Genomic DNA, 23,857 nt, shown 5'->3' on the forward strand with positions numbered 1-23,857 from the left:
GAATTGATATAATGTGGAATGTGAAGGATAAAACGATTCCATTAGGCTCGCAGATGGGTGCGATTTGACTCTTTCGTTGGTATTCCGAATTGCAGATGGCGATGCATAAAATTTCCTACAACTAACTGTACGTGCAGTGCATTTTTAATTGGGTGCGAGTTAATGAAGCCATTTTTTAGCCGAGGAATTCTTGCGGAGGATTGGATCCTTTACAAAACCTAAAATACGAACGTGTGGTTTAACTTGTCGAGCGATTGAATTATCGTAGAATAAACCTTGATGTATGTACACGAGATATTTTATAAATAATAAATCATTTTAAATGTTTGATAAGAGTATCTATATGTTTCATTTTTTGTAAAAAATTCCTACTTGCAATTTTCATAAAAATTTAATGGAACAATCGTATACGACAGCAGTACCCTCTGACGGAGAAGCGCTGAGATTATTTCATTGAGAAATTAGGTCATCATGTCTACCAACCTTTATTATACCTAACTTTCCATTAAATCTATCCTTCAAAAAATATTTACCCGCTATTTTAGTTAGTTGTAACTTGTAACTCAATGGAATTGATTCGTTTCTAACAAAAGTGAATAAGAAACTGCTTACTTCCACTGGATAGTGCTAGGTATACTATTATAATTAGATTTCTAAATTTAGAATTTTAAATCTAGGATCTTTAAGAATAAATAGAATGCAGCATATAGTTTTGTTTATATATTCCTAGTGAATGACGCAGTTTTGCGTAGTTCACGATTAGTGACAGGCATCTGTAGCAATTTTATGAACTCTATTTTCTACATAAATGGAAGTTACGACGATTGAACGCAAATAAGATAGGATGCAGAAATCACAGATTAATAATTTCATGTGGTCATTTCAGTGAGTATTGCATGTAATTTTTATAATGGATTTCGCAAATATTTGGAAAGTTGAATCATACACTTCTATGTATATATTATACGTATATTTTTCAGTATAAATGGAAATGCTAATTCTCGTAATCCATGGCCAGAACTTTGTCAGAAGAATGAAGTCAAACATTCTTCTCGAAAAAAAGATTTCATAAATATTGCTGATGATGATAGAGCAGCAAGTTTAGATCATTCTGAGTATCCAGAACTTGGTAGTGCGCTTGTCAAGAGTAAAAATTTTGTTGTTCCAAGAGATCATTGTTTGTCAAGACCCAACAGTGTGCAGATTGTATTACCCATGCAGACAAGTATGGAATCAAAGAGGTCAAAATCCTTAAAAAGGTATAAGAAATCAGATAAAATTTGTATTAACCTTCAGGAAGCTTTACAGGTAACTGTTATTAATATTATGATTAAGTGGTTATTCTATAATGATAAACGTTAAATAATTTTCACAATTCTATTTATAGAATACTATACACGCAAGTAAAATTGGAAAAGAAGTTCCTAAACTAAGGATTAATTTATACATGGGTAGTTTTGGATTTACGATGCCAAACACATTGGGCAAAAACAAATGTTCAGATCTAAGGAGAGTGAGAATATGTATTTCTAAAAACAAGAAGCCCTCGAAATTAAAGAAATTAATTTTGTTAAACCGTAATATGAAAGCACAAATTAACATTGAGAAAAGAGAAGCGTTCGAACGTAAAAAAATGGAAGCTATCTATAGAGATGTTGATGCCATGAATTTTGATGCTTTAAAAATTACAGCCGATCCAGAAACAAATATAGATTATGTTAGAAATATGTGGACAATGACGCTGTATGATAAAGATCACAGAAATGTAAATGAAATAAATATTTCAGATAATACATTATCTCACAGACCAGATGTGATTGGGAAAATAAATAATCTTGGAATTCAAGGAAGACGATTGACAAACAGATTGGTTGGAAGAAATAGCAGAACAAATTTTTCTGATCTTGTCAGTGACATAATAGAGAATGATATTGTCAAACAGACGCTCTCCCTTCATATAGCAGAAGACCTGAAGGAAGAAGGTCAAAATAGCGCAGACATAGATGATAAAAGCCTTATAAAATTTTCTCGTAACTTTAGAGAGTAAGTACTGTAAGTAAGCGCTTATATTCATAAACAGCAAAATATTTGATACAATACTTATATGCTATCATATGACATTGTAATATACATATTTGTACACCTGACTCATTAATTCTTATTTATAGATGCAATAAACGATATAAACACATTACATTATCAAAATGTTTATCAGAACCTATCCTCTTTTCTATCCTATTTCCTTTCCATGATTATAACCTTATACAAAACATTATCGATTATTGATATTAAATTATTCTTAATTGATTTTAAAAATTCAAATACCTTACAGATACTGCACTAATATGTTAACAGTGGCCTTGAATGACAACCTTGAAAAATTCATACAAGAAATCACGAGACTCCAAAAAAGATTTCACGAGAAAAATCCAAACAAATCTAAGTACAAGCGTCGTTACTATTCCGGTTTGAAAGAAGTTCGTAAACACGTCGAATTGAAAAAGCTCAAATTCGTAATTATCGCTCCTGACATAGAAAAGGTCGAACTCGAAGGTAAATATCAAATTTTTCTTTCGAATGAAAAAAAGATGACGATCGTGTAATTTTAGACGGATTAGACGATCAAATCGATAAATTGCTCAATGCGTGTAAAAAAGAACATGTAGTTTACTGTTTCGGATTACGGAGAAGGAAGTTAGGATATTATACTCACGGAAAAGGGTTTGTAGGATGCGTTGGCATTGCAAATTATAGTGGAATTGAGGTAAGCAGACCATAATCCTTTAAACCATAACATATAAAACGCACAAAATATTTGAAAGACACTTTTTTCAGTTACTTTTCAAAAATGTTTTAACGGAACTTGTAGGCGCGAGGAACGCGTTCAAAAAACTAAATGGCGACACCGAATCAATTATCGATATATCAAAGGTGATCTCGGAAGATTATTTACTTTCAGAAAATATTAATGCTCTTTTGAAAATTTTGTCCTATAATATGCATAGTTGATAAAATAATCATAAAAGCGGTGATATATTTGTATTTATTACGTATTAATTATGTATATAGAAAATATTGATTGGCATGTGATTTATGAAATCGATACATATCGACGTTTGTTATAATAAATATATTTTTTATAATTTGAATTTATATTATTAAATGCATTATTATATAACAGATTGTTTAGAAATAGTATAATAAATAGTATATTCCAATCTGTATGTTGGCTTCGTATTAGAAATCATCTTCGTATCATTATAAACTCAAGTCAATATTATCATAAAATTCATTTGATCTTGAAACAATTCCTAATCTCTCATAATATAATGTAATAATATTATTCATTGATAGACATTGAACAATTGTGAATTTTTTGGAATATTAATTCTCTTTTGAAGTCTTTTACTGTTGAGCACATCGTATATACATATATATATATATATGATTAAAGATAGATCTACATATATGTAATAACCAAAAATCAGGATTCTAATATTCATTAATTGAGAATACCATAGTACGTATTTATAAACATTACAAATCTAAAATAAAAATCGCATTGATATATTGCCATTTCTAAGGGAAAAATGTATTATTCAAAGACAAATTACGCCCAATAGAAAGCGTAAAAGAAATCTTGTTTCTGTCGATAAATATATCGACTAAGTGCATCGATCTTTACAAATATACTAAAACTAAGGTTATCTCGTTCGTATAATAGTAGTTTACGTTTAGTTAAATGAGCTGAATCGGCAGAAGTTTATTTAATCATGCAATAATTAGTTTTGTTTAAAGTTTTATTTAAATGAGCAGATTCAAGCGGACTAATTACACTCGCGCCATGTTATAAATTGTAGATGGCGTAATAAAATCTGTGAATTGTCGGTATTACAGAATATAATTTTCCACTTTTATCGCTTCCGACGATTGAAACAAATATACAGATTCCTACATGCGACGTAGTAAATCGTAGAGGGCGTAACAAACTCTGAATTTTCACGAGGTCGGTATTTCAGAACATGAGACACGAAATCTCATATAATGTCAGGTCTATGCTGTATTTAGTCAATGCTGCGGCAGGTATTTTTCAGGGCAATATTAGTCGGTGTGTAAGTATATTACATACATCGGTGTTTGCACAACACGTAATGCATACCTGTCCCTAAAACCAAAGCCAACGCACCGATACACCTCGGTCGGATGCAGATATTTCGCTTAATTACTACGTTCATATGCATCGAACACGGATGCTCGATCGTGGGAGGATTAGTATCGATTCTCCATTAATTTTAATGAAGGATGCTAATCGATCCAGGTGTAAACGCTTTATCGCTCTATAGCAGTGATTCCAGGAATCTTTGGTATTCAGCTTCTTGCGTGTATCGTGTGCCGCAATATGTTCGTTGTGGCCTTGTTTTCCAGTTGTGCTCATTATGATAAACGAAGTTGAAACAATTAATTTCATTCAGGCATTTATAAATAATGCAAGCTAGTACGGCCAGAGTCACGACGATTAATTTCTAAATATTACAACGTCATGTAGCATATTTTAAATTCGCGCGTTCGTTGCACGATAAGCAGTTCGTATAGAAAACTTTTATCGATATCGAAAAAATTTAATCTCTCGACAACTCTATTTACGAACGTATTACCATTATCGATTCTTCAATTAATGTCCTTACCACACGATACCATGCTAACAGCGATAAATGCTTTTACCCAAATGTACGCTCCAATTGGCGGGCTAAAAATCATAGTGGCGTAGTAAATCAAGATTTGGACAATTTGAATTGGATCACATATTTCAATATATATCCAATACATATAGTACAGGATATTGTTGCATGGAAAATAGCACAGATCTACACCATTAGATTCTCAATCTTAAAATTCTCTCTCAAAAATCCATCGTTCAAACAAAATCAAATAAAAGCGGAAAAACAAAGATAATTAGAGACAAAAATCAGAATACAAATTTCTCGAATTCTTGATCGAATTCCACGCTTTCACAAAGTAAATAGGATCTCCGAAGGGGGCGAAGAAGCGTGGCGAACCGAAGAAAGCACGCAGCTGGAGTGCGGGCCACGAAGATGCAGGCAACGAACCAGGGCCTCGGCCGAGATGCACGAGAGAAGGCACGGTTCTGAGAGGAGCTGGAATGGAGCTGGAAACGAGAGGCTGCGGGGGAAGTGGATGCCAGCCGGTGTGTGTTGATGCAAGTGCGGTGACTGTACGTGCTGACTGGCGGAGTCAGTCAGTCAGTCAGTCAGTCGGCTCGGCACCGGCCGCGACGCACGATCGCGTGGATTTTTCTTGCTTCTCCGTCCACACGTATATACGCACGCACACAACACGATAGAGTGGCCTGCACGCCTCGACAAACACCGTTTTACCTCTGTTTCTCCGGCGAGTGGCGCGCGCCACTCGATCCCGGCCTGTTGTTCGGCCCAGTTTTTCCGTCTCGATTTTCCCTCCAGGTTGAGAAACCTGCCCGTGTACCAACAAGGGGCTCCGAGTGTCAGTGTGCTTCGTCGGATTAGTGGGCCTGTCGAAATCACCATAGAGGGTCACGTCTCAGCATCGACCAGGTAAGCCTAGAACCGAATTCTTAAGGATATGGTCACGGTGGATACGAATTCTAACTGGCGTTCTGGCGAATTAAACATCTCAACGCTATAATGCGTACGCTCACAAGACTCTCTGTATACGTATTTGATTGCTTTGACGTATCGAGTTTGTTAGAACTGCAGTCCATCCGGATACGTATTCGTTGTAACTATATAGAAAGTTTGCAGATTTGGAATTTTTTTTATCTGTGAGATTTTTGACATTGTATGGGAAAAGCTTTGAATCCTCGAGATCGTTGAAGAGACAGTAACAGTAGAATGATGTCGAAAGAATGTATTACAAAGAAGAGTCGTTCGCTGAAAGAGGAATGGATGATCGTTTGCTTCGATGTCGAACACGTTCACGCGCGTTCCAAGTGCCGATAGGCTGAATTATTTTCATGTCCCGTTAGGCGTCAACGATCGACGGATCGATAATGGACGGGTCGTAAAATACGTGGAATCAGGCGAATACCCCGTTTTGGATAAATCCGCGATCAAGGGATGTCATCACATCGAATACAACCACGGGAAAGTCGACTGGTTCGGTTTCGATTGGATCGCGAGTGGACGCGATAACGCGCGAAACCGCAAGCCGGCTAGACCGAGTAAAAACCGTCGCATTTCGCTGTTCATACTGCGTCATTCAAGTCGATCGTTTTGTTTGTTTTATTTAATTGCTCCTGTCGCAATTCCATTTTTAATATTCTTCTTTGAAGATTTGAATTACGCTATAATTACAAATTCCACGAGCAGGCACGCAATTAAATCGAAGATGTAGCGTACAGTAGCTCACGAAAGTATTCGAATACACGCAGACACCCGTATCTTATACAAAACATTCTGACATTTCTTTGGCGTGAATATCAAAGTTTAAAACAAATTTCAAAATGTGCATAAAAGCTACGAATACTTAAAAGCATATATTTCGCAGAGATGACAAATATATTTAGACGATCGATTATCCATTGTATTAAATAGTCCTAGATATTCAAATGGCTTTCTTATACGATTAAGATAAGGCTATTCATTTTTTAATTTAAATTTTCACTAAACGTACGTTTGCAGTAAGTATCTTATAACTTCTATACATGTTTTCGGCTTTGTTTCAAGCTTTACCAATATATCATCGATAGCTGTGAGTCACTACAGTGTTAATGACATTTCAAGAATCTTCCTACGACATAAATACACAATATATTTATACAAGATTTTTATACATAGTTCAAATACTTTTGCAAGCCACTGTACGTCACGTATGTCTACGTAGGAATTCTCGACGTGTGTCATTCCCTTTCCCTTTGCCGCTAACGAGGCTATAGGAACGTCGCTCGCGATCCAACGCAAACACGAGATAATGCTCGACGTTCGATTTTTAAGTGTCGTTCCTCGTCAAGGATCTGTAGCCGCGATTATCGCGATAGTCGCGGCACGAGAGTGGCCGTCCACTCCTTTGTGTATATTTCGATACAATCTGTTTTTACGGTTGTATTTCGACAGAATCGATGGAATTAATGGGACAAAGGGAACAGCGTTCGCGAGACAGCCGCGTTATCGGTCGGAAACATTTGGTTTTTTCTTCATGAACCTTTTAACCGCCGCGTTTAGAGAACGACACAAGCGGAGGCGTGTCTGAGGAGCGTGCGACGAAACTCGTGATCGTTGCTGACTCGTTGGTTTCAAGCTATATTTAGCCAGACGGACGGCGTCGTGACGTCGCATCCATGTCCGACACATCGATCCTTGTTAATGATCCGACTTAATCATCGATCATTGTGCGAACATTTTTAATACGTCGACTAGACTCTTGTAATTTTTGTTGCCATTTACTGAATTGCAGTTATCTATTTTGACGTAAGTATGTAATAGATATTTTTTAGAAATTATCTCATTAAACATGTATGACTTGCTCGAAGAAAGTCAGACATATATAATAGCTCAAAGTCCGACAATTGTATTTCTACAACTAGATCATTCACGATATGTTTAAGTTAAGAAGGTTAAAACCTGAAGGTTTTAAATTGTAAAAAGAAACGCACGAAAGCTACTATCGCTAAACATTTTACGTAAAATTCTAAATTAACTGGGCTGTTCTTCGTTTCCTCCTCACGTTTTTATCTCTTCGGTTATCTTCTTTTTCTTTGAGTATACTTTGTTTACAAAAAGCTAGTCCAATTATATCGAATATTAAAACTAAATATTTAAAACTTGCTTTGTAATAATATCTATCGCGGCGCAACATTCGTTCTGCATCAGACAGATTGGAAAAGAACCGGACGGTTAATGAAAAAATGTTATTCTTAAATTAACTTCAAATATTCTTCAAGTCAGCGCCGACCAGAATAGCGCGTCGAAAAGAAAGTTGCTTTTAATTTTCTCCTACGTTCGTCGAAAACTGTATTTGGAGCGGTCTTTATCAGCGTACGTAATTCGCTGGCAACGTTTCACCGCTGCGGTGTGGCGGAAGGTGTTTCGACGCGGGTGAACACGCGGCAGGCGTGCGCGCGATTTAAAGGAGAAAAAGGTCTGACACGTGAAAGTACGCGCGCTTGCGAAATCGAGGAGAGGATATAATCTAATTCTAACGGTAACCGGATACCATTCCGTTCGTTCTGTGGCTGATTGCCAAAACGAATTGAACGTGCGTTAATTGTCACTAATTATATTATTCGATAAGTTGGTTAACGGCAATTTAACCGCGTGCTACGGGCCCGCGGTTTCCTCGTTTGGTCATCAAACGTATCCGCTGTCTGAATTACGACGAATAAAAATCGGTTACACAGTCGACAGTTTTCACGCGCTAAAGTAATATCTGTACGGTAAGCGGCACTTTTCCACTATTTGCATTAGGTTGGTGTACAGTGGCTACAAAAAGTATTTGCACGTACCTTTAGTTTTCAATGAATCGTCTTTTTATCGGGTTTTACGGTTGGCCTCTGTAAGAGCTACTAACATGATAAGAAATTTAATACATTGGAACTTAATGAATTGCTATGCAAATGATATAATAGATACAATGGTGCGCAAATACTTTCTGTGGACACTATATATCCGGAGTTTTATCGAGCGTGCAACAATGATATGCAAAGGAAATGCAGATTTTTAATACGTTTTTTAATTTTATGTGGCATGATAACGTTACGTCTACGATCTGAGCGTGGAGAATTTGCACTGTTTCGACAGAGATGAACTCTGTTCCTAAAAATATTTCAGGATTAAATGTTTCACGCTCTGAAAATTTGCTCGAAAATTATAATTGTAAGTTAGAGTTTCAGTTATGTGTTATTAAAGATCATTTTACGAGGGTGGTGTTTTATTAAATTGGCCGAATAAATGTTATTAATAGCCTCTTAAATTTGATATATTTCTGCACGTTTCCATAAATGTATAAACATCCGTGCTCTAATAATAAATGTAAAACACGCGAAGTACAGTAAGCATAATGATATTTAGCGGATGAAACAAACGTCTGCTTGGATGACTTTACTGTTCGTAAAGATATGAATTTGCAGAAACATTCGCAATCCAGAGACATCTAAAGCTATCAATCGTTTCGGTTGATCGAAGTTGGTTACGATCGGAGCAGCGAGAAAAAATGACGCAGCACGAGAGACACCTTGTAGCATAATACCGTGATAACGTAATTCGCGCGTGACCAATTGTCAGAGCTCAATTGGAACGCAACAGGCACGGCTTTAATATGCGTTTTATACGCGGCTCGCTAACTCTCGTGTGTACGCGTGTCTCTTCTTAAGCGAGCACGAACACGTGAAAAAGCTGGTGGCTCGGTTTGTTCTTTCGCGTCGCTCAGTTTCGTTCCAGTTTCCGGCTCGATATCTCTATTACACCGCCAATTAGGGCGCCGGCATAACGAGGATTTGTAATCGAGACCGCGCGGCAATTACTCGCGTATCAATCGGTCACGTGTGAAATTCCTTGTTTTCGTCGTCGATTCTTCACGCCAATTGTCCTAGCTTTCTGAAGCACTTCATTAGCCTCGTCGTTTTTCTCGTCTCGTTTTTCTTTTCCCCGTTCGTATACATCGTTACTGGTAGATCGTTAAATTGGAAACGATCTTTATCGTTAGCAAGAAATTACTGAATCGTTGTAACGAATTACCTTACGCGAGGAACGATCGCTGAGCGGAAGACGCAACGAGTTTTCGCGGAATCGATTACACGACTGACACTGTTTATTAAGATTCAAAAGGAATTTCACGACTCGATTGACTAAACTGGAAACAATTCCATGTTTTATTTTTATTCATAACAAGACTCGATCTAGAGTATCGAGTGGTGGAACGTGGACACGTCTACGAAAGCAGGATGTGAAATCTCCTATTACGTAGTAGCCACACCACGTAAAGAAAATCTTGGATTTCTGTGCACGAAATACGATGCTTCGACCAACGTCGAACCGAGTCTCCTTTGTATCGCCAGATATCCATGCTGCAGGTGATTAATAAGATTCACCTTGAACGGCAACACGCCTGGAAAATTGACGCGCGAAGCCTCGTGATCGGAGTAGCAACGATATTTCATCTAGAAAATCTCTTTCCTCGGATACATACGCAGCGTATAGTAGTATATTCAAATATTATTCATATGTTATTCGAAATGTACCAATATGATTATGACAGTCGTGTTTACAGTTACAGTGCTAATGAAATTTTATGTATACAATACATTGGCGCGAAAGTTTTCTATGGTTAATATTAGAATACTTTCGCGTGCCAGTGTGAATAGCGCTTAATGTCCGAGCCGCGCTTCAAAGAAAAAGCAACAAAGAAAAGTATAGCTGTCGTCAGCAATGGAGAACAATGTTTGCGTAAGCTGTGAACTCGACGTAATTTAACCAGCGAGTTATGTAGATATCCTATGATGTGGACCGAGCATAACGTTATCGAATAATTAGCGAGCAATGCTTGAGTAACTGTGAACTGTGCGTAATCGATAGTGGACCAAACTAGTGGCCGGCATTTCGCTATGAACCTGACGTAATATGAACATTATTGGTAGTAACAACGTTTGCATGGTCGTAAACGGGTCATGGTGGCAACTCGGCGAGAGGGCAAAGTCGATGGACGAGATTTATTTCGCTATGGGCGGAATATAAAACGGTTAATAGCGCGCGATCCTTAAAACATTAAAAACGCTTAGCAGCTACACTGCCGTGCACAAATATTTCGTTCCTTTTGCATAATAATTTATCGACTAATAATATCGGTGAATTAGCATATTATTCGTTGTAATTATATAACGATCTACAGAAGAGGGACGACGAAAGAAAAACGACAAGACGAGCTTTGTTTCTAGTTCTGTAAGATTCCTTTGTGCTTTGAAATAATAAAAATGAAAGGACAAGCCTGCGGACTCGAACGATAACGTAAAGTCACGAGTCAACTACCAGCTGTCCCGTAAAAGGAAACGAACGTAACGTACCGACGAAGTAAAATGTATTATTTACGTAGTTATTCACCGTTCAGAGTGCAACGATCCGGCAAACGTTCTATGCATAGTTAATGCAACCCAGGGACGGTGACTTTCCCCTCCTGTTCAATTATCAAAGGTTAGAAGTCCTTCCGATATTTGCGCGAAGAGGCGGAACTTGATTAATTTGTTCGAGGGATGAGTGTAATTACAGTGACACACGAAAGTATCTCAACAAGTACATAGAAGTGTTTTATGAATAAGAAAACTACAGGAAAAGAACACGATAAGTTACATTCTCGATGTTCTACCGGAGAACAATTTTCAAATTCTGTATGTTGCCGATCAATTGCGCGTTACTAAAATTCTTTCTTCGGCAGGCTGCTAATAAAGCGCAGTGTCGGCCATAAGAAATGCGTCCTACTTATTATGAATATATTACGTAAACATTAGAGGGTAGATATTCTTGCTTATGAAAGGAGATTTTTCTCTAAAATTGGCCAAAAAATGCATCCTCGTTCTTTGAAGAAAAATTATATTTTGATCGCATTTATCTGCTCTGGTTAAAATTATCGAAGCGTGGAAAGGAAAAACAACGCCGGTCGACGTTGGCTCTCTGAAAATTTGCACTGATTAAAATCGGACGTTCCATATATCCCGCTGCTATATAATCCACGTAAAGTAAACAGGCTTCTTCAAAGAGAAGACGGAAAAATCGAATATCGAGGCTGACGTAAAGACTTTCTGATCAACTCAGTATGAACGTTACACAAGCTGATCCGTGGGAAACATTTCCAAATATTAAACTTATGAGCGAGAAGCTCTATCCTAGCTTTGACCATTTGAATAAATCAAACCGATTTAATATATCAAACTTCTACCGACCGTTTCGTCAAAGTCAACTTTTATACGCGGTATGGAGAGAATCCTTTTTCCTCGTTTAGAAACTGCAAAGTCTACAAAGAAAGATACTGTACAAATAACAACAAAACGAAAGATAACCGGGAACAAAGCCGTTTATTGTTGAACGCTGTTCTTGCATAAGGAAGACGCGTTATCGTCATTACCGTTATAAGATACTGTGCTGTGCAAAAATTCCAAACCTATTAACAAAGGAGGACAAAGTAACACCGTTGGCCATCAAAGTCTGGGGCCCCGAATTTTTGCAGAACTCTGCACAAAAATGCAAGTCTCATCAGCCACAACGTGGCATGTTTCGTCGAAATTTATTTGTCGCGCGACCGAATACGTTTCCTGTTCCAGTTTCGAGGTAACCCCAGTTCCGCGATCCTGTGAACGGCTTTTTGTAATTGCAGCGGTGGCTCTAATTAAATTAAGGCGCGCGGAAATGCGCGCGATTCGTTGCACGGTCGACAATGCACAGTTAATGTCGCTCGGCCAATCGGTTCGTAGAAAAACCAAGCACGGTACTTTCCATCTAGGTGTTCTTGGCTCGCGACCATATGCAGCGATAATTGAGCGTCTATCATAGAAAACTTTTACGTCCATATCGTACGTGTTATAAAAGATATTTTGAAATGTCATTAGCACTGTAACGAGACTCGACTATCGTATTCATAAAAAATGTCTACAAGCGATCGAGCGTTTTTGCGAGCAATTGCACGACGATGTTTTCACTAGGATCGAACGCTGGTGAAAAATGCACGACGTCGTTTTCGCGGTGGGACTTTTCGAATTTACGCGTACATTGCAATTAAATCGAATTCGCCTCGTCTGTGCAGAGGCGAATTTTCCAGGCAAATTTTCACGTGGATGAGATGCAAACTCGTGTTCCTTATGCATGAGGCGGGAAACGCGGTAAAGCTCCGATAATTTCTTGAAACAGACTCGCTTCAGCCTCTCTCTTTCTCTTTCTAGCCATGAAACGTTTCACAGCATCGCTATCAGAAACGGTTTGATAACGGCTTGCCTGCGCAACGGGAAGAAACTGAATTCTCATTGTGTAAACGCGTGCGTGTTCCAGCGGTTTCCTGCTACGTGAAAGTCCATGGAAAGTAATAAATTGAATGGCGAAGACGAAGTTCGGTGAATTCGTTCTTTAATGGAGGAGAAGGCATCGGGATGCGATGAAAGCCGCAATAACGACTATGTTAACGCGCATCGAAATAATAACACGTATGCTCGTTACATATTTACTTTACGTTTTTCAACCATATTCTCCCGATTTATCTGGTTACCAACAGGAAGAACAGGAATTTCTAAATCGACCGGTTAGAAGATTTCGTCGATACTTTTCCGAGTTTCGTGTCTTTGTTGTCTTATATATATATATATATATATATATATATATATATATATATATATATATATATATATATATATATATATATATATATATATATATATATATATATATATATATATATATATATATATATATATATATATATATATATATATCTGACCTCGGTCAGGGTCTCAGTATCGTTGCCACGTGTTTAATTCGAAATTGTTTAGTCAGCTTCGAAGATGTACGGTGTGTTTTATGAAAAGAGGGGTCTAGTGCTTTACGACCTTAGAGTTTAGAGTACAGTAGAATTCCATTTATGTGAACTTGCTTGGGGATAAGTAATTTATGTAATTGGAGTTCACTAACTCTCCACACTAGCTACGATTCCTCTAATTCATATACACACAGTGTGAAACATAGTCGATCTTTTTAGTCCGATAAAAAACGATCTCGTTGTACGATTATCTTTGATGACATGGATTTCTCAATTTGTTTATTTTCGAGAGCGATTTCAGAAACAGATAAAAGAGAACGCATTCAGAGAAAGTCTAGGCGTTTAGACGCTGATCCCGACCGCCGTTGGATCGCATTACGGGGACATTACCTACATTTAAAACCGCGAGGTTATGCGTCAACCTAGTCGTTTTGCGACGTTACCTACTTAAGCAGATAACGTCGCGGCAGTGGTAATGCCAGTTTATGATTCCGCTAATTCGGTTAAATCGCGGACTGTCTTTGTCATTTTTAAGTATCGAGATAAAAATTTCACCTGAGATCTGAAATTCCACGTTGTCAAGTACCGGTCTTATAACGATGCTGTGATTATACATTTATCGACGATCTAAATAATATCGCAGAGATATACGGCACGACAGCAAAGTTCCCGGACTGGTACCAGACTACGAGTTCTAATGGTTTTCAATTAAATTTTTCTACGTTTCCTTCAAGTTATATTCTATGCACAAAGTATCTGAATTCACGGAAGTTTCCAATTGTCAACTATGTAACAGTTTTATGAATATACCGTGTGCGTCGTACGAAACTTTCGCAATTCATTGACACTGCGACGAAACACGTCTGTCGTGATTATATCGATAAGATTTGAAAATCGAAAATATATTTGTTACAGAACACGTACATGAAAGGTATCTATGTGCGAGTGTTGAAATACTTTCACGAGCCTCTGTAGCGGTTCTCCGTCGAGTGACACGGGACCTTCCGATTTCGAGGCGAGCTTCTTCGACCGATTGCTCTTATCTGCCATTGTAAATCTATCTTCCGTCGCGTGACGTATTTATCGTTGAGAAAGTAGCAGACAACGACCTTGATTCTACCGCGATATCTAGACGTATCGAGATATTTAAATTTCGGTCCACGAACGTGGTTGGAGGTTCCCCGATCTCCTATCTCGAATTGCGCGAGGGATTTTCGACCATTTACATCCCGTCACATGAAGCATACTGCGCGACAATAAAATTCCCGGATTATGATAATACAAAATCGATCATTTATTATCTTAAAAAAATAACCCTCGACGTGAGGGCCTCTTTCGATTACACGTTTAAAAGGAATGTTCATGTTGTGTGTCAATGTTTTACGAAACACATGTTTGCGATAAATACTTGGTAATTTCTATACATATACATTTTTAGATTGATTTCAAACTTTACCAATGTAATCACGACAGTCGTATCTGATTAACAAAGATTTCGAAATGTTGCACCGCACCGCATGATCATAAACATTTTCTACGATAAATGTTCAAATACCAATGTACTCTACGATCTTCTTTGTTCTGTATCATCGGAAACAAAACGACTCGAAGCCTTTTCCTTCTTGGAGCAGACAACATGGATCGCACACCTCTCTAATTCCTGCACGCGCTCCGAACGTTGTTTCCCTTCTCGCTCTCTGACTGGAATATTATTTAATCTGCAGATCTACCAATTAAGAAGTGAAAAGCTCGGGGAGCAGGAAACGAGGTACGATTCAACGGATCGCGAACCGGAAGCATCGGCATTGGAGATCTCTTCCGACGAGTCCCCCCGATCGTGCGGAGAATGAGCAAAACTTTACACCTCGCGCGGAGAAGAACCCACGGCGTTTAGATATCTTTTATCTTTCTACAACCATACGCTATTTTCCCGTTCTTCTTTCTCTCTTCTCCTCGTAAGCTCTTTACCTCCGCGATCCTGCTGAAATTCGTTGCCTCGTTGGTCGTTACCGCGATAAAACTGCGACACGGTGACGCTTTTTATTTCGACAATGGTATGCTCGCGCGGAGACACTGTTCGCTCTTAATTACTTTTGCTCTAGATTCATATACGAGTAAGGCGGTTAGATGGAAAAATGGAAGGCATAAAATTCAGAAGAAAACTCTGTCCTCCTTTTTAAGCTTTTATCTTTTGATCTAAGAACTGTAAAATATTTCCAAGTCCTTGTATTCGTCCTTATTTTCTACGTTGGTTGGAACACTCGGAGAAAAGAAAATTCCGCTAATGATAAAACTTGATCAGAAGGTAGGTTAAATTCGCGAGCCCTCCAAACAGGTAGATAGATAGATAGAGAGAGAGAGAGAGTGAGAGAGAGAGAGAGAGAGAGAGTGAGAGAAAGGGATAAGAGAAAATTCTACCCTCGGCCACCTTTTAACTCGAGAACTGTAAAACACTCCCACTCTCTTTTGCTTTACCTTATTTTTCACGTTGGTTGGGAAACACGGGGGAAAATAAAATTCCGCCAACGATAAAAAGGCGCGTAAAACTCGCGAGATCTCCACCTTTCCGTGGGTAAGTTTCGTGTTTGGAAATTCGAGGGCCGAGACTCGTCCAATATATTTTTTCTCCTCTCTTTCTCTTTATTTCGTCAACGTGTTGTTAAGTTATTATTAAGCTATTATTATTATTGCCCCTAACCGTTAAAACTCCGCCGTTCCCGCCGGAAGAACCCTCGAAACTCCCCTGTGCGTTATAATCGTCCGGAAGCGTAGTGCAAAGCGCTTTTGAAATTCTCCCTTTCTCTCTTCTCTTCTTAACCTTCTTATTGGAAACACTGCATCTCCAGTCCCTCTGTTCTTATTTACGAGAACGAAGTACACCTCGAACGATCGTCAGATTCAAAGGGCGGTACGTAAAAAGTAGGTCGATAAAACGGCGAAATGGTGTACGTAAACCGGATCGTAAAAATGATGCAATCAGAGGTTGGCGAACGATTTTAAGATGTTTATATGAACTTTTAGAATAAACGCTGGTGGCGATAAATAAACCACAATGACGTGATAATAAAATTTATGCAAACAATAACGGGAAAGGTAGAGAAGTATAAAGGACTTGAGAGATAAAAGACACTAATAAAATAACAAAACGTCTAAAAGATAAAAGTATTGCATACTTTGGTATGACGGGTGGCAATTGTTCGTACATTTCGAGGATCGATTATTACTCTGCTGCTTTTCCTCCGATCGTTTGATAAACAAAAACTCGAGTGTTTCGCGGTGAAAAAGAAACTTTGTTCCTTGAATTTCCAAGATAACCACGGCGCGTGTTTTTGGTCATACTTGACATTCTTCGTGCAGTGGTTTTATTTTTTGTGCGCAGGCAGCGCTGCTTGAATGCCAGGACCCCCGATAAGAATCCACCTTGAATTCCAGCCAGAATTTCGGATTACTTAAACTTTAGCGTAGAGGAATAAAATAGATTAAAAAATAGAAAATGTCAGCTCAGAATTATTTTCATCGTAGAACATTTTCTCGTCCAAGATCTGCCTATAGGTAGCACCGATTCCTAATTATTAATAATGAAATTAATCGAATATTCGATACAAGTAGGAGCATAAAATGGTTTCAAAGTTCCGATTGATAGCGTACATTTTCAACTCCTTATACTACTCTAGAAACTGCATTGGGAAGAAGAATGCAGAATAGAACGGAAGGTCAGGTCGATGTAGAAACGATCACGATGTACTTCCAAGCTATTACGAGCGCATACGTATGCGTGACGCGTGACGGAGTCACAGACGCGTGCATAGAGGCTCGCGGGGGAACGCTTCATTCGTACAATACGAATGAATGGGCAGTGGTACGACACGACATCCGGTCGGAAGAACGGATCGCGGGGAAGGAAGGGTCCGTCTGGTGTACGCGTTCATTTTCCACGATCGCTATTTCAAGAGAGCGCCGGGTGCGCACGGTACCAAAGGCGGCGACGGCGGCGAAAAGCCTCGTAAAACTTTACGACCAACTCTAAAGTCAGAATCGTCCGGTCGCGAAACACTCCGCCGTCTCCTCGTTTTTGCCGCGTTTATCCCGTGAACGCCGATAACACCAATAGGAAACGATGTTCCACGATCGGACCCCGTCCCGATCCACCTGATTTGCGGCGTTCTACGGTAAATCGTGGCCGAATGGTTTGCTCGAGTTGTTTAGATTATGCAGCCATCGTTCAGCGATCTTTTATGGCCCGTTTTAAGGCAATGATTTTGATCGTTCGTGTACACTGTTCGCTTTTGATGAATCTGGAGAAAATCTCTGTTCGAGTTTTGAGCTTTTAGTCGAGCCACGTATCTTTGAATTGGATGAAAGTTTAGTAAACACGCGGTAAGAAACGAGTTCGTTCACGTTTTCTTATAAACACGCATGCACGTGACATCGCTTTCATATAAAATATACATGTACATAAAGCAGTACTTTATTTATTTCACTTTCACGATCCGTGTTATTGAAATCTGTGTTTGAAGATTTACAGGCTGAACGTTGACACCATCTTCGTAAGCAATTGACCATTACATCGATCTATCCATCCAGCCCTAACACTTATCGGTACTGTAACTTTCTCACCAAGTCGTCATTTATACGATTGCCGTTTATTTTTATAGCCAGAACTCTCGATTACAAGTTACAACATTCAATCTGTTTCACTTAAAATCATAAACCTCTGTAAACTACCTATAGAAAGAAAATCGTTCGAGCAAAGTGGATGTCCTTCGCGTGCGGTAAAACGGCTTCATTTTTCCTCCGCCGTTTTCATCTTGTCTCGCTTACACGCGTATTGGCCACGATAACGGTATTCCGGTTCTGCAGGCGCAATTAGCCGAAACGGAGCACAAACATTCGGAACGTCGATCGGTATCCTGGCGCACTGGAGATTTATTCGAGTGATATACGCAGGCTCACGGAAGTATTCGAAAACATTTTGAAATTTCCTTGTTACGAGACTCGATTAGCACGGTTACGCGTAACAGCAAAGTTTGAACTATTCCGATCGTTTCTTTTTCTTCGTTCCGATTAGCTTTTCAAATGAACTTATCACCGAATGGAAAGCACGCAGGCTTTCACGGTTTCGTGGATTAATTATTGTGAAAGCCACTGTGCCACGTATAATTGGCGCCAGATTCGACACGCGAAAAAGCGGAATCGAGGTCTCTTCCTTGTTTCGCGATCGTTTCCCGCCAGATATTGGCTCATCGTCGTTGTCGAACCTAAGTGTTGAAATCCTGGATCGTCTTCGCGTGGACTGCGCTGGGTCTAAAGGCAACGAAGCGTGGGGCATCCGATCTTTCGCAACGAACCAGGCAAACGCATCTGTTCTTGTCCCGCGGCGAACGGGAGTATGATTTACGGCGGCACAACGAGATAGCGTGCAACTTTAATTCGTGCCTCGTCGCAGTTTCGCCAAACCAGAAAGCCAATTTGTAAGAAAGGATTAGAACATGGTTTCCTGTTTGCTCCATTATTTAGAAATTTCCAGCGTGCTTGAAAACTCTCGAAAGTATTCAGATACTTGCTCATTTTTGACATGATCTGTTTTAATTATAAAATTACGGATATTCAGAGGCTGGTGAACATATTTGAACGCTTGCCGGAAAACTTTTATGTTATGTTGTATTACGCGTAATACTATACAAAATATATTATACTGTACAAAATAATCATACCGGTAAATTGTAAAATAAGTTTGAGAATGTGCACAAAAGTATATTTGTTTTAAACGTAGGCTTAGCAAAGAATTCTGACAGATCGAAATAATCGAATAATCCGTTGTATGGATCAGTTATATTATACCTATTATATCGATAATATATCAATATATTTACCTAATATCGAAAACTCGACTCGTGTTCGTCATGTGCTTTGTACAGAAGAATGAAGATAAATCAGCATTCCTGGTAGCGTTTAATTCGCGTTTGTGTGCGACAACCTATTGGACGTGGTTGGAAGGAAAATCGCGTTACTCATCGTATGATCTAATATGCCGATGATTTAGAACGGCGGCGAAGGCGTGCGAGTGCGGCTTTTATTTCCTTCGGAATTTAATAGTTGAAGGAGCATCGAGGGCGTAACATGTCGGTGCGCCGAGAAAATTATTTTCACCCGTGTAATTAAAGCCCGTTCAGTCTATTGTTAAATATTGCAACAAGAATCAATTGGCTGAGGCTAGAGGCATCGTAAGAACGTGCTCTAACGCTCGCTACGAAATTGGAACGCTCGTTTCGCGATTGTAACGTTGATGAAACACCGATTACCTATTAATCAAAACGCTATACAACGACTCTTGCATGATACTACTGTATTGTTCCAAAATATCGATAAATTTCACTCTTCCTGAACATCGACAATTTATTTATGTTAGGCATAAACTACTTTGGAAAGCTATTCGTGATTCAGTAACTTACCTATATCGACGTGTTCCTATTAAATGAATCCATTGAGCGACTGGCAGCGAGACCGATATATGTACAACATTATTGAAAAATGTAAATAAAGCAACATATCGTTTCATCGAAACAGAAGAAAAGTCTTGAAATTTATTGCGCAATTCAGATCTATAGAAAAAATGCCCGCACTCGAGAAAGAAATTATCCTGTAGTTATAAATGTATTTCAACTTCTTCAAACGTCGTGCCAACTGTGGTGTCCAGATGGAATAGCAAATAGCAACAATACAAATATCAACCAAATCTTAGAAATCTTTCGTCAAAACTGTGATATAGATTGATTGATAAAACATTGCAAACAAGAGTTGCATCAATACGACCTTGTTCCTTAACTCAGATATAGCAGTAGATTCTTCTCGTTTGTCCGAATAAATTTGGGAACGAGACAACGTGACAATAGAGGTTCCAGTTGTAGAACAAGATCGAAAAGAGTTTCAAATAAGTTATACACAGAGTTATATTTCAGTTTGATATAAGATAACAAGGGGTTAATTTCACCCTTGAACCTACAACTTGGCATCCCACGCGTTCCTGCGAAACAGACAAAAGGGAGAAAAAGGCAAGACACATAAATAACTGGAACGCGAGGATAAGGGATAGCACTTAATCCCTGGCTCGTTCGATCCTCCGGGCTAAATTTACGCGGCGTCGCGTGCCGATCGCGTCCTTCGACGCGCGATGCGTCTCCATTAAGCTTCGTGGCCGTCCACTTTCGAATGCTTTATCGTTGTTTTGCTTAAGCGAGCCATGGCCTCTGCCTAACAGGCAGAGAGCAGACGCTCGACGCGTAAATCTAAATTTAGTGGCATGCATCTCCTTTCGGAAGAAGATTCTGTAGAGGGTTTGGCTGCGCCGAGTATATACGCGTAGGGTCAGGAAGCGAAAGAGAAGAGGTAAGAGCTTAGCGAGCGCAGACTAAGCAGCGATGCACTTCCGCTCGAAATAACCTCCGGACGTGAATCCACAACGAACGAGATTAACGAGCAAGCTTGGCCGGCTGTGATAACTTTGTATTATCTCGCTCCTGGGGAAATCATGTGATCGACGGCCTCCCCTCGCCGACGTCTGTCTGCTTCTTCGCCGAACGACCCGCGACCAGATTAGTCGTGTGTATAGCAGGGTTACCTACTCGTATCTACTCGTATGCTACTCGTATCTGTCGATCGACACGATTTCCCGGTTTATTTAAACGCGGGCAATTGGTTCAGGTTCGAGTCCATTTCAACGTCCTATTTAAATTCCACAAAAATGCTGATAGGATGGTATCGAACGATAGTTTTCGATTTAGTATCTCTCAACTCGCCTAATAATAATGTATTGTATATCGTTGTGTCTGCGTATATTAGATTGACAGGAGAAAGTTTCGCATCTAGGACCACATTCAGATCATTTTACTTGTCTCAACTTTGTGGAATATCCTATAGATACGTGTATATAGCGTTTTCCTACCGTATCAATCCTATCGCTTCGTCTTTCTTATCGTAAACGTTATATTACTTTTGCACCACTGTGTAGCAAGCTCGTAACCAGCGCGGGCCATTCATACTAAGAACTCGAATATCCAATGAATTCTCCTGTCACCTTGTAAATTCGTACGAACGACATTTACAGCCCGTAGATCTTGCCGGTTCTTGGAAGACATTGATTTTCGTGGGACGAAGGGCAAGAACGGTACTCGGAGAGCGGAGAACTTTCGTAGAAAGGTCGATCAATCTGCAGACCCGTGGACGTATACTCCGATTCGATTTCTCCGATCGTACGTCACGGAGCCGTCCAGCGCAGTTACTCGCGGCTCCCTCTTCTTCTTCAGGGTTCAAATGTCAGTCGGCCTAAAGGTCACGTCGATCGACCGACATTCACCGAGGTGCGCGGCCATTGTCTCCTTGCTAATCAGAGTTCTCGACACGATGGGAAACAGCGTACACTGGTCAGCCTCACGGGCGTCGTTTCCACGCAATTTCCATCGTGGGAAATTCGATTACGAGATCCTTCTTCTTCGTGTTTTATCACGGTGACACCGTAAACAGCCGTTTTCGAACTCGCAGAATTGCGAGAAGAACGAAGAAGCTCTGAGTGGTTTAATCGAAGGAGCCTGGAATCCCAGCCCGGTGATCTGCTCCAGCAATTCTTCGTCCTTTCACGCACAAAGTTTAATTGCAATCGTAGCGACCTTATCGACACGCGATAGACAATAGACGCGCCAACACCTCGTCCAACTTCGCCTAACGCCTGAACTTTGACATGGAACGAAGAACAATCATCCAGACTAAGTTCGTTCCTTGGGACGTAGTCGACTCTGGCTCGTTCTGGTAGGAGCTTAATGAAGTTACACGTAGAAACCTTGAATACCGCGTGCTGTTCCTTGACATCGTCGCCAAGGGTGCTATAGACTCTCCCTCTCGTTCATTCGAGGAGGACGATCAGAGGAGGAAAAGTTAGATCTCGTTCGATTCTGAATTTCTTATACCATAGACGACAATACTTCCTTCGGTTGGATACGCCGGATCTTGTTTCGACAACGAGTTCTTGTTAAGCTGGTCCATGCTTTGACGCCGTTTATCAAACAGCGTGGCCTCGACTTTACGACGCCACGGAGAAAGGCTGTTGGCGACCTTTTTGCTCGCCATCGTTAACCCCTTTCCTTTCGAAACATTCTCCAGGACCTGTAACTGAATTCGCAGTTTCTCCAGTTATTTCGAGGCATTATTGGAGGATGTGTCAATTATTTTTGGTTCGAAGCAACGTGAGAGATATCGAAAGGTATCGCGGCAAAAGTGGTTCTGCAGGTTCTGGATATTTGCTATACTCTATAATAAAGTTATTTTTATTCAAACACAGTTCCATCAAGTTTCACAGCGATGTTGTTGTATTCTTTGCTAAAAAGGTCAATTGACAGATAATTTAAGAGCAAGACAATGTTCACGATATTAACGTAATTTGTAATTTTGTTATTGTAAGACTGCACGAACAAAGTGTTCTTCCTCATATTTATTTAAATATATTTTCTGAACGACAAATTTACGATATACAGATTCGTATATTCAGTCCTTAAGAAGTTAGGCAATGTATCATAAGAATATTCGAGAAACAGTGGACCAACTCTCAGAACGAGAACATTTTTATTACAACATATTATTCACGGTCCCCTGGAACTGCTTCGAGACTTTCGGATTCGATTGCTTTTGGAAGTTCGTAATGCTGTTCCATAGAATCGCGGACTCAGCGAACGAATCACGCGACCGTCTTCGACAATCTATGCCAGGGAAAAGCTAAAGATGTCACCGTATCGAATCTGCTAGCGTAGCTACGACCGTAGAAACCTGTATATTTATGCGAAGTCCGTGACCTTTGAATACCTCTGCCTCGTATATTGCACCGCGAATATTCCGCTTTGTTAAAATAGTAGGACGAGCGCATCCAGAATTTTTCGCGAAATTGAATTTATCCTACCCCCGTAACTAGTCTATTTAACTGGCCATTTTATGCAAATGCAATATTGTAGGAATGTTGGGTTGCGATGTAAAGTAAGTGGAGGAAAATTTTATCTGAACCCTTCAGAGACCTAGTCTTTTTTAAATCTGTGAGAGAATTAAAGTAAACGTACGAATTCTTCGCAATCCAGCGTTTCGAACGAAGTAGTCATTTTTTAAAGTTTTCATAATTTCTGAACGATTTTGCAAGGTTTGCTTAAATTTTCATAAATATTTTAATATTTACGAACGATGGTGCTCGGTTCTCGATCACTCGTCGTTTACGTGGATTTTCTCTGCCTCGCGTAACGATGAATTTCCTTGCAAATGCAAATCTCCAGAATTCCAGTGCAACAGATACCGGATCAGAAAGTCTGAAAAGAATTTGCAG

The 23,857-nt window shown here is 39.5% G+C and overlaps 2 protein-coding genes across 4 annotated transcripts in view; both read left to right on the forward strand.

Annotated features, from left to right (window-relative positions):
* The first annotated feature begins 483 nt into the window (after positions 1-483).
* Positions 484-3,224, forward strand: LOC126869924 (selenocysteine insertion sequence-binding protein 2-like). The gene is made up of 7 exons (XM_050627133.1): positions 484-631; positions 731-885; positions 981-1,308; positions 1,388-2,043; positions 2,333-2,553; positions 2,610-2,764; positions 2,836-3,224. The coding sequence occupies exons 2-7, from the start codon at positions 845-847 to the stop codon at positions 3,007-3,009; spliced, it is 1,575 nt and encodes a 524-aa protein (XP_050483090.1). The 5' UTR covers positions 484-631; positions 731-844; the 3' UTR covers positions 3,010-3,224.
* A 2,005-nt stretch (positions 3,225-5,229) lies between these two features.
* The window catches only part of LOC126869903 (uncharacterized), a 64,709-nt gene continuing 46,081 nt past the window's right edge, over positions 5,230-23,857 (forward strand). For all 3 annotated transcript variants that reach the window (XM_050627046.1, XM_050627048.1, XM_050627049.1), the window contains exon 1: positions 5,230-5,591. The gene's annotated coding sequence lies outside the window, so the exon portion shown is untranslated. The remainder of the gene's footprint in view (positions 5,592-23,857) is intronic.

Source organism: Bombus huntii, chromosome 10 (genome assembly GCF_024542735.1).
Source record: "Bombus huntii isolate Logan2020A chromosome 10, iyBomHunt1.1, whole genome shotgun sequence".
NCBI lineage: Eukaryota > Metazoa > Arthropoda > Insecta > Hymenoptera > Apidae > Bombus > Bombus huntii.

Bases quoted from the DNA above. Each gene is read 5' to 3' on its own strand.
- LOC126869924 (XM_050627133.1), top strand. From the start codon at position 845: ATGCAGAAATCACAGATTAATAATTTCATGTGGTCATTTCA. The intron at 2,044-2,332 runs GTAAGTACTGTA...AATACCTTACAG, and splicing joins TTTTCTCGTAACTTTAGAGA to ATACTGCACTAATATGTTAA. The intron at 2,554-2,609 runs GTAAATATCAAA...GTGTAATTTTAG, and splicing joins AGAAAAGGTCGAACTCGAAG to ACGGATTAGACGATCAAATC.